The following is a 12,178-nucleotide window of genomic DNA, read 5'->3' as shown; positions in this document are numbered from 1 at the left end:
TCAACCCCGACCTGGATCATACCCAATAAGTCGGTGCAAATGATTTCTAATTTATTAACTGATGAATAAAATGGCAACGACTGAAATTCGCTGGGTTTTTTTATGAAAATTAAAAGGAAAAGTCACCACCATACGTTGATTTATCTGTGTTGGCAGACGACTCGGAATATCCGTATCGAAACTAGGACAATTTAAGGTAATCCTGTTTTTTACTACGCAGTTTCGGTATTCGTTTCAAATATATGAAATATAAATATAACAGAATGTATATCAGAAAATTTTACTCGAGGATTAATAACACCACATTTTTGGAAAATAAATCCGAACATTGACCCTGCTTTATTTAACAAAATTGATGTTATTTAGTAATTTATTTTCGAACGAAGTCCACAGTCCAGCCTCTTTTCCGAGCCGGTCAAAATTTGGGTTCGACGATTTATAGTATTGGTCAAAATCGGGGTAAAATACCTCTGTTTTAATGGTGTTGATGTATTTATTTTGCTAACAATAAGGTAATATCTTAAATATTTTGAATTGTTTCAACGAATAAGAGAGAAAATAATATGTATAATAAAAACATAATCATACGTCATCATACAGGTGGGGTGAAAAGTGTACGCCGTTCCCGGAAACGACACCGATATTAGGAAGTTAATATCTCCGGAACAAAAATTCTAATAAATCTCCAAATAGATTCTCTACATAAAACTAATTAAATGTTTCAAAATTTATTACTATGAATGAGTTAATTTGGATACCAAGATGCTTTTATTAACAGACGATTTTAATTTTCGGTTCGTCGCATTCAACCGTGAAATTTTCCGATTTTGCATTTACATGTTCTGTGATCGTGGGTCATTTGTTTACACTCGTTCACGGCACGGCCCCGTGCTAGGGGAGGCCACTCCTCCAAGTCTGTGCCGTAACAGTAGATTTTGAATTGTTCTCATTGTGTTTCCATTAGTGTACATTCTTTATTATCTGGATATGTTATAACTCCTCATTAATGTCAGTAGAAATGGACTCCAAAATAAAATAATTCAAATGTATAGGAAATCTAACCCTTGTACTACTGTTACGTTCCCCCATTTTATATTTTACTTTATACAATATAGCATGTACATTAAACAGAGTACATGTCCATAACTAATTCTCACACAAAGTATTCATTGCAGGGTCACCGTTTCTTGATTATTTCACTTCATCAATAAAGAAAGAAAACAGTGTTTGTCAAACCAGTCCGTGGTCAAACATATCAAACTTGTTTTACTTTGTGCATATTCTGTTATTGTTACACCATACAAATGTTTGATACGTAATATATTAGTCAAATAAGTAGGAAAACCGACCTCGATACCAGTTTTGACTGTCAAAACACTGAGGTTTTTTCACGTATATTTTTACAGGACTGGGTTATATTGTGAATTCGTTGCACGAATATAAAGATAAATTCCTCTAGATCCGAAACGCAATATTGATGTGATAAGGAACGTTCTCTGTAAGCAGACAAAACACTTATTTTACTCACCGCTGTGTCGTGAAGCGGATGGTCGCCGCCATTTTGGTTGTGACCGGGGATAGTTAGGCCGTGACCTACGGTTAAGGTTGGACCCCTTGCTCTTTTATAGTAATTCCCCCCCTCTAAACTATCAGAAACTATATTATCTAACTTTGGAACATTAAAAGTGTCTAAAAATTCATTCAAGTTCACATCATCTAGGAAGTTAACTTCCATATATAAATTTTCATAAAATAGCCTAATCTCTTCAAGAATTTTCTTCTGCTGTGTCAATGTACCTTTATTTTCTGTCTCTAACTTTGGAATAATTTTAGATGTGTGGTTTCTATTTTCTAAACTAACAAAATATCTTGTTGGTTTTTCCCTTCTTCCTGCCATCTTGCACGAGATCTTACTATGCTACCTTCAATCTTCTCTAACCTAACAGTTTCTAATTCCTGTTTTTGTTTGTTTGTCTAATTCCTCAATGTCCACTTGCCCCTGTTGTTCCATAGCCTGAATTACTTTCCTTAGGTTGTTTTCTGTATTATTTTCTATATAAAGAACAAGATAAGGTTTTAAAAATCTGTTTCTGTATCTGGAATACTAGATATACGTTGTCTATTATACACTGGAAGACAGTATTGTAATTTTGTTTCTAAAATAGTATCTTTTACCGGCTGTAGATAATTTTCTTCGAATAAGAAAGATGAATTTAATTTCCATAACCCCCTCCCCCTAATTATTTTTATTAAATGGAATTTGAATCCTATGAGGCGACTATGATAAATTAATGTTCAATAAACTTCATAATTTTGTAAATCTCTTAATTCTAAAAAGAATGTTAATTACATGTATACAATCTGAATTCATCGCGTGATCTTATTGGTCTTAATAGTTTTCTATTATGAAAGGTTGATGATGGTAGAAAGTACTCTCCGTGAACCTCTGATAAGTTAAATGTTCCTTCTCTGCTACATTTCATGGGATTTTTTCCTATAAACTATACACACTACGAAGTTCACTGACATTGTGTTCTTAACGAAGAAGACTGTCGTATGTGTTAAAGAAAGAACATACCGTGAACACAAACGTGTCACTTCACTCGAAAACCTGGCTTTTTTGTCTATAGAATGGTAAGGCGTAGAGATGATTATATATTTTTTTAGTTCGCACAATGAATGTAAAGACGAATGTCTCATCGAAATAAAAGGTTTCTTTTATTTACTGAATGCAGATTAATGACATCGACTGCTTTTTTCTAGAATGGAAAGGCGATGTGTCACTATTTTCGGGTCTGTTTTTCGATATCATCCGAGATTTAAGTCTAGCTCATGTCAAAAGTATATTCTTCGGTTCATAACTTCTAACTCGCAAGAGTGTGATAAACATTACTTGTGAATGTCGGAAGACCTGAGGGCATGTCTTGTATGTTTGTTTTGTTTTTGTTTTGTTTTTTGTTTTTGGTCTTTGTTTTAATCTAATGTTTAGATCATTTTAAATTCAAGTTTCAAATTGTCCATCTAAGACTTCACATCGTTATTGCTAGTATCAAACATCCACTAAACATGCTGATTGTGAACCGAATTGATTGTTTTATCAGTTATTACACAATAATTGAATGATACTAAAGTAAAATACCAAGAGCTTCAATCTGTTTAAAAAGAAAAGAAAAACCTTCAGGTTGATATTTGATCATTCAAATTGAACAGGAAAGCGTGTTACGTAATGTCCTTAGTTCAACTATTAAGTCTCGCATGGGAAGTAACTTCTAAAGTGCCTAAAACCTTACGTGATTGAAGACAAGAATGGCTCAGATAAGGTTATGACGTGATTATATCTGACACTGCACCAGTTTAATTTGACCTTTTAAACAGCATTAGGTGCATACAAGTGACAAGTGTTTTTTAATGATTTTTTTTTGTAATTGAGGTTTTAATTTTTCTTTACGAGAACGTTACGTAACATCTTTAGATAGAAAGTCTAATGCTATTGTAGAAGATGTGTAGTGAACAAACAGATGTATGTACAGCCGTGATTCGTCAGATCTGTAGTAAGGATATTTAAGTACATGAGCTCCAGGTATCACACAGAGCCTTCATGCTGGAGCTGATGGCATTGCGTCAGCTAACTAGAAACTAGAGGTTTAATAGTTCAGTAGCTATTTCGTTAAAGTTGTCAGGCGAACGGAAGTATGTGCTGCTGTACAAATAAATATACAATTTAATTATCGTTTGTATAGTGACGTTCTCTTCTGAACGATGAAATGTTAAGTCTTTTTGTCAAATCCAAATATTTCTTATTTATTTGAAACGTCAAGTCGGAAAGTGTCAGTTATGTGATTACTTTTAGAACTTAAATCGTCAGAATGACCCATTCATTGTTTAATGTCCTTCTCCTCACCTGGACGTGTTGGACAAGAGTAGAATTATGCTTGCGGACACGCTCTTCTCACAAGAATGTCGTGCATGACAAGGGTTTCGAGGAACTGTTTCGTACAAACACAGAGGAAATGGAGAACGTGCCCATACACTTTGATAAACCGATACCTCGATGGATCACGGGAACATTGGTATGTTTTGAAAAACACAGCACGGCAGATAATTATATTGCTTTAATACACAAATGCTTATTCCAAGTAACAGAAGCACTTGATTTCAATTTAGACTTGACAATCAATCAATCGATATATTACACATAAAAATAAATTTACGTATTCGATTCATAAGTAAACAGAGTCTCACAAGTAGGTCTATTTTCTTCGAGTATCTTCTCAGCTATCAACTGTTCTCAGATAATGAACAGTCTTGGGAATATCGAATCAAATGCAACATGTTACTATCCAGAAAGAAATACAATGGGGAAATTTAAATTATAACCCTTATCATACAGCTTGTTGGAAAGCTTTCCATTTTGGTTTCATAGTAGGAAAATATCGAGATATGCGGCCGATGTAGAGGAGTCCTTGATTTCCAATTCTGGTGGGCATATACGAGAGACCACTGGGCTCGTATTCATGAAACCGTTCTCCTGCTCAAGCATATTTGTGCTCAAGCCTTATGTCTTGTTTAAGTTAAAAATTGATAGATAAGACTGATTTTGCCAAAGGTTTTAAAAAAGTATGAAAGGACTTCAAGTCAAAGTTATATTCAATGTTTATATTTGACATTTGTATTATTCTGTATGATGTAGGCGAATTATAAAAAAAAAATTCTCTTGAGCACAAAATCTATGCTTGAGCATGATAATGGTTTCATGAATACTGGTCCTGGTCACCAAATCTCTTGTTATTTTGAAGACAAAACGCCATCAAGACATCTGGACTTTGCAATGTCGTTTTGTTTTGTTTTGATATGCTCTTCGATAGGCCTACGTCTAGAACAAATTAATTAATCGAATGATGAAATACTGCATATAGTTACAAACAATTCTGTATCTGTAATTACATATATTTTGCAAGTGACCAAAATACATATTGTAGTGATATAGTGATCGTATTATTACAGATACGCGAAATATATTTCTCTTCCATTTAAATACAGATTAGAAATGGACCTGGTCAGTTCGAGGTTGGGAATCGCCGCTTCTCTCATATGTTTGACGGATTTGGAAAACTCTACAGTTGGCGGTTTATAGGAAACGGCTCCGTATTCTTCTCTACTAAATTCATCAAATCTGACTTCTACAGTAAGTCGATCTCACAGAAAGATATATCTCCATACGTCCTGTTCGGACCTACTCATCCACGGTTTAATCACCTACAGGTGTTGCTAGCCTTGTGGCGGAGTATGGACAACATGAATGTGAACATTTTTCGATTTCCCTCCCAGAGAAATAAAGATGGCGATTTTGTTTCATTAAATGATATCTGGGATAATTATGAAATCAACCCGTTGTCTCTTGACACGATTGGGTATCAACACCCAAAGGTGCCATCTTTCGGTGGTATTAACAGTTTCATTTTTCAGAATATTATGTCGTCCGCTCATCCACTTCCGGAATATGGCACCCCTCACCTTTTCACGTACTTGGTCAGTGTAGCTGTTGTTCCTGGAGTAAAACATCGCATTTCACTTATCCGAATAAAGTCGACGGATGATCGAGAAGTTGTGGCGCAGTGGTCGGTGGACATACACGAGGTTCCATACATGCACTCCTTTTCTGTTACTCCAAACTATGTGATATTTTTCTCCCCACCGCTATTTGTCAACACGAAAGCACTCCTACCAACTGCATTCATTTCAAACGGATTGAAATGGCAGGGTGCAAGGAAGAACATGACGATACATGTTATTGAGATCAGGACTGGGATTGTTCGAACCTTTAGCGCGCCGCCAATTTTCTATATGCACCATATAAACGCGTACGAGACTTGGACAAAAGAAATTATTATAGACTTACCAACATATCCGGACGCCTCACTCATCTTCGACTTGAACATGGAAACCTTGCTTAACCGTTCTGAAAGGAATAAACTGAATCCACATTCGATTTTGACACGTTACGGTATTAATCTAAACAGAACGCAGGTTAGTGTGAAGTCATTTCCGGAATCGGCCAGGTATCCGTGTGTAACAAAGTTTGACATGCCAGTAATCAACGAAGTTTACCGGTCTCGGAATTACTGCTACGTGTACGGTATGGTTCCTAAGTGTGATGACACGCAGTATAGCTACATTGCTCTCGTCAAAAAAGATCTTTGTGGTAATGGAAAAGATCGGATGTGGTTCTATCGCTATCATTACCCGGCGGAAATGTGGTTTATTCCTTTTCCTACCGACAACGAGTCGAAACCTAAAGAAGACGATGGCTTCTTGTTAGTACCCGTTCTTGATGGAGAGAAGAATGCAAGTTATCTTGCCGTTATTGATGCCGTTTCTATGACAACTGCTCACAAAGCGAACCTACCGACACGTGTTCCTATGACTTTTCACGGGCGTTTCTTTCACAGTATCAAATGAAGTGTCTGTTTTCCAAACAGTGTCCTGACAGAAGTATGTGATGAAAGCAAACGTAGGAACACCTATTGAAGCTCTGGTTTGATTAGACGTCATAAGTATATGACGTACATGTATCAGTCTTGCAATAACATGTTGGAAGGACAATACAAAATAATTCACATATATGTATCAAGTAAATTTGGGAAAGCTAAGTTGAAATATTTGGAATCCATTAGTTTGTAAAGTTTATTCTTCAGAACGTCTCAGTATATGCCTACAAGGCAACCACCCCTATCCCGCACAAATCCGTTGTCTATCATTTGTTAAAAGAATTATACCACTTCCAGTAGACTCCATTATTGATGGTCTTGATTTTGGACGAATCAAATATACTTCAGTATTATTGACATGAATTGTTTTTGAAGATCGAGCTTACTGTCGCTAACAGTCAAGTTTTTATTAGACAAACAAACGACCAAGTTATCAATTTATTATTTTTGTTGTTTTGTGAACTCGATGAGAAACCGTCTTTTGTGACACCTGGATGGGTGGCATAATATCAGAACACTGTCACATCCAAATGTAAATTTGAGAGCTTTCCCGTGTTTTTCGATTGCACAGTTTATTGTCTCCTTGTGTCGCTTTTTTCATAATGGTATTGTTTTTGTTTTAATAAACCCATTTTGGTACAACAGCATGCTTATTCTACAGCTTAAAAGTACACGGAGCCACCTGTATAATATGGTAGAATGTTACCTCAATGAAATGCACGTGCATTTTCTGACTTTCTTTATATTCTCCGACGAGAAGTACTGACAGGGTAACAATTCCATCGAAGGTGAACACATGTTTCCGTGTTGTTTTGGATTTTACATCCTCCGCTACAGCGGACAAATCCGCCGTGACGTTTCTATAGACGTTCGCTTTTAAGTGATACCACAGGGAAATGTCAATATAATAATTGTCTTCTGTATTTACAATTTCCTAAATAAAAAGAGTCAATGTTATACTGTTCCATAGAGGTTGTCTTATTCACCTGGATTTTTACCCGAATTTTTCATTCGTCTCACAAAATGCATATGATACAATACATTTCTTCATATTTGAAAGATATTAATTTTGAAAATATTTGAATGTTTATATATGATAATATATAAGATTTCAAATGGAAAAAAACCCACTAAATAACCTATTCGTACAAACAAACCCAAAACAAATTATTTTATCGGAAATTATAACAACTACAACACAAAGACAGACTATATATTTTTTTCTAGAAAAAGAGACTCAAGTAATTAATAGGTTTGGAAATGTATGTGCGGTGATAATACTGAGCGGCAAGACAAAATCTGATGTATTGTAATTACCAGCAAATAAGCGATGAATAACATTACAAAGTGTTGCAATGTATGATAAACTTTTGTTTTAGCATGTTTCTTTAAGTAGAAATAGTGAAGTAGCATACTACACTTTCATAAAAAATAATTTGAATCAATGCGATCTGCTGTACAAATGTATATGGAATTCCCAGTTTCTAGAAAATTTCATCCTTAATGGGTAGAACTAGTTCTTAAGCAGATATTAAACGATCATCTTTTATAAAAAACCCCCGAATATTTGTCATTCTTTGATATCCATTTGCTATAGAATATATTAAAATAATTTATGAAAAACAGTGTGCTATATTAAATGAAAAAAGCGGAACCATGGTTGCTTTGTATTTAAAACAAGTAACCATACATTCATAGGTGAAACTGGCAGGTGGAGTAAGATAGAATACCAAAACAAAATTATCATCATTGTGATACAAACGACATATGTGATAAACTTCAATATCTATTGAAATTCCCACTTTTGATTTCTGAGAGAACGTCAAATATCCATAAATATTACTACAGTATCCATATATAAAGTTTCAAAGCTCATGAATTCTAATAATGTCAAAACTTCAAGTTTAACAAAGTCTTCTTTAAAAGGTCTTATGAGGTGTCATCAATGTACATTTTTGTTAAATGTAAATATATGTTCTCTATACATTGGTTTTTTTGCAAAGAGACTGAAATAAATAAAGTTATTGCCAATCACTGCCTAATCATAAGAAGATCAAAGTTTTATTACATTTATATTAGAATCTTGAAATGAGTATGGATTTATCAGAACAATTTTAAGCAACATTTGTTCTCCATGATATGATGTGCAATGAAAACAACGATACATACAACAACATAATACCATATAAAAAGACATGATATATTAAATGGTGTAGTAAGTTTCTTTGAACTGTATATGGTAAAAGAGAATTAAATAGATGAAAAGAAAACAAATACTTACACGTATCCGAGCTACTTATTTAAAATAATTAAACTATTATTATAATTATAATTAGTATTACAAAATTTGCAAAATAACATGAAATATGATATTTATCACTATGCAATACATTTACAAAAAACTTTTGCTGATGTTTAAAAAACGTTTCAATAATTTGAAAATGGAAAATAAAAGATGCAAGTTATATCCGTTCCTTAGTACCATCGGGTAAGACGTACAGGTAAATTTACGTGTTGAAAGTGAGAAAAACTGTAATCCTATTCAAAACAAAATGCTTTGTAGAGAAATGAATGAATAAATAAATAACTAAATAAATGGTGTTCAGAGATTCACCAATTTATAATGAAATAGCCGGTCCTAATGCATTCCGTTCAAATCTGAAGGACATCAAGGGAATATACCACTTTGAAGCGTCCTTTTGCGTAAAGGCGGATGGAAAATACCAACAGGAAACGAGGTAGTGTTAAAAGTGACATAAATGAAAAATGTTTTAGAAAAGGTGAAGGTCCCAAGTCGCATTTGACGATCAAATGACGAGGGTAGCAGGTATATGAAGGACCGAGACCACAATTGGATTTACTATATATTTCATTGTAACATTCAAATTCATACCTAAATTCCAGAATTTCATTTTGCAAATATAAATCTTACCTGGCAAAGATCAATATCTGAGAACCAAAATATAAACAATTCAACCCATCATGTTCAGCATTTTCTTAAGGTACACTCCAGTCGATTACACACATCAGGGTCACAAGTAGAGGTGAAAATTATTATCGTCTCCACAGCAAATCTACATCAAATTTTCAGGCAAACATCTAATTAAAAGGGACAAATTATTTTTTCTCCGAAAATACATATATTTTTCATGGACTTCATTTGTGAGGTCTGAGCCCAAAAGTATTTATTTGTGTTCTCTGTTCATTTATATAATTCCTGCGCCTTATTTTTGCACACTTTCATATTCAATACTAAGTTCGGTTGAATAGACGCAAGGCATTTTCTGCTATTCTGCATTGATGAAGGTGCCAGTGTGTACAGATAAAAGGCAATCAAATTTCAAGTCACTTTCAAGAGGGTAAGGTTTGCGCGAAACTGCGCGGGAACCAAACTTGAATCATGTTAGTTATATATATATATATCTATATATATATATATATACTTTAACCCAGTATAGTCGGACTGTACTAACAACTGTTTATTGTTTATTGAAAATTCACTGTGAGCCTTCACGCTCATAAGTACAACAATAACACTGCAATGAAAGAGCACATTGTACAAAACAAGAAAATCATATCCAATCAAAATAAGTACATACATGTATGATATGAAGTTAACGGTTACAATATTATTCCAAGGCTAGCTGACTTACATGAGAAATAAGCGAAACATATGCAATATTACAGAATAGTAGATAATATACTTCACAATTTTCAGCTGTTGGTACAAGCTGCAGTAGATGTGGTATGTTTTTGATGAGGACTTTTCACTCGACCGTGAAAGTTTAACGAATATTCGACCATCTGTGGTCCAGTAAAAGTTAAGTGTTTGTATTTGGTATTTAACCGTCCATAACATCGATCATCCAGTTTTGGCTATATTCCATCAAATCGTGAAAGTGAAAAATAGACATATATTAATTATCTGTTCTGGTTCATGAAATATTTACATGTGAAAATTACATAAATTACACTTTAACCTTAGTTCGTTGGAAAAAAAATCTATATTCCTCCAAGTATGTCCCTATGTCGCTCCGTTCCAATGTACCAAGAAGATTGTTTTCTTATCGTGAAGATAATTTATCACATCCTGCAAGCATTCAACAAGGGCTGTCATATTACTTACCTCTAGTCAATGAAATGTTTGCAGATGATATTTACATTAAGTAAAATTAAGAAGATTAATCCAAACAACGTAATGTTCAAGAACAATACAAAAATACTGTAATCTACTGAGATTGTTAATGTATACCATTAGTATAGTATCGGTAATGATAATAAAATAACACTACATTTCAATGTGAAATTATAACAAAGTTGTGTTTACAAGTTTTAAATGGTTGTTCTAAAAACATTGGGGGGATAAAAAGGGTTACCATGAGTATTCAAAGTCGGATCTCAAAATCCTTTGCTACCGCCTTAAACATGACTCCATAGATAACCTCGAAGCACACAACAGCCGGGCCGGGCCTCGCTGCATTTTCCGTTCACCGAGGCATCATTTCACAAGGAATAACTTGCAAGGAAAGGTTTTCTTTTGTGATTGAACTGACCAGACTGTTTTTCATCAAAATCTTTAAACTTTCAACCAAGCATGTATCTAAGCTTGTGTACTTTTCTGGACAGCGGTGTCATTATATGAGAAGTCACAATCAGGTTTAGAAAACTCATCACTGTTATAAGAAAGTAGTGCTATTTTATTGTTATTAGAAAGGAGTAGTGCTGATCGGTGAAAACTCGTCACGCAATGAAACAATAACAGTAATAGCCGACATTATTGTACTAGAATTATTTGCTGGTCCAACAAAACCAGTGCATGTTTTGATACAGTTATATTTCATTCGTATTCCCGAGTGAGAGTGTGAAGATACCTGCCACTTGCAGAACTTCCAAAAGTTACAGTTACTTGAATCAGACATAAAGAGTGGTGATGGAGAAAAAAAAACACCATAAGGACAAACAAAAGTGTAAACAGTGGACCATAATCGTGATCAAACTCCAGGTTGTATAAGGTTACGATAAAATATTTAAAAACCCCTTATATTTCCACCTGAGTGTCATTATATTCATCAAACATGTTATTTTAAGGTTATTGCGAGCAAAGGGTTCCAAAGTTAACGAGATTTCATGCATCAATGCATTCAAAGTTTAATGCCTGGATACACATACAGCCTAGATATGATACATATAGTCTTAGGACACCAAACTGTGAGGATTCAAGCTCGTGTTTGAATTGATATTTTAAGGCGAATGTCTTAATAGGGAGGTACCTACATAAATAAAATGGTGAGGTTCATGATGACGCCATAAACATGCATGTCTCATGTACACTTGTTGTAGATCAAGTGTTGAACACAACAGTGATGCTAGAATTGACTGAAAGGTAATAACACCATTTAAGAACGGCCTACCGATACAATGCAAAGTGAATTGATGGGATGCTATACAGGAAAATGACGTAAACACTGAATGGAAGACACTAATCTGCGGAAAAGTGAAATTTATTGCTGTTAATCTAAACAGAGACTTTCACAATCTTCTTTGGTCTCGAAGTTGTTAGCGTTGGCCTGACATCCACCGAACACAAATTGTTTACATGTGTCAGTGAACGGGTCGTAATGATACCTGGTGAAGTACGCCATACACATACCGGTGACGGGAGGCAAAACACAGTCTGAAATTGCAGGAGG

At 34.5% G+C, this 12,178-nt stretch overlaps 1 protein-coding gene across 1 annotated transcript; it reads left to right on the top strand.

Moving 5' to 3' along the window:
* Positions 1 to 3,866: 3,866 nt before the first annotated feature.
* LOC132561824 (carotenoid isomerooxygenase-like) lies at positions 3,867 to 6,459 on the top strand. The gene is made up of 2 exons (XM_060226524.1): positions 3,867 to 4,070; positions 5,041 to 6,459. The coding sequence occupies exons 1-2, from the start codon at positions 3,867 to 3,869 to the stop codon at positions 6,457 to 6,459; spliced, it is 1,623 nt and encodes a 540-aa protein (XP_060082507.1).
* Positions 6,460 to 12,178: the final 5,719 nt, after the last annotated feature.

This window comes from Ylistrum balloti, unplaced genomic scaffold, assembly GCF_031769215.1.
Source record: "Ylistrum balloti isolate Yb309-2 unplaced genomic scaffold, AGI_CSIRO_Ybal_v1 Utg371286, whole genome shotgun sequence".
Lineage (NCBI taxonomy): Eukaryota > Metazoa > Mollusca > Bivalvia > Pectinida > Pectinidae > Ylistrum > Ylistrum balloti.
The sequence above is the reverse complement of the archived record's forward strand: the minus strand, read 5'-3'. Positions and strand labels throughout refer to the sequence as shown.

Excerpts from the sequence above, each read along its gene's own strand:
- LOC132561824 (XM_060226524.1), top strand. The coding sequence starts at position 3,867 with ATGACCCATTCATTGTTTAATGTCCTTCTCCTCACCTGGACGTGTTGG. Across the intron at positions 4,071-5,040 it reads GATGGATCACGGGAACATTG|ATTAGAAATGGACCTGGTCA; the intron begins GTATGTTTTGAA and ends ATTTAAATACAG.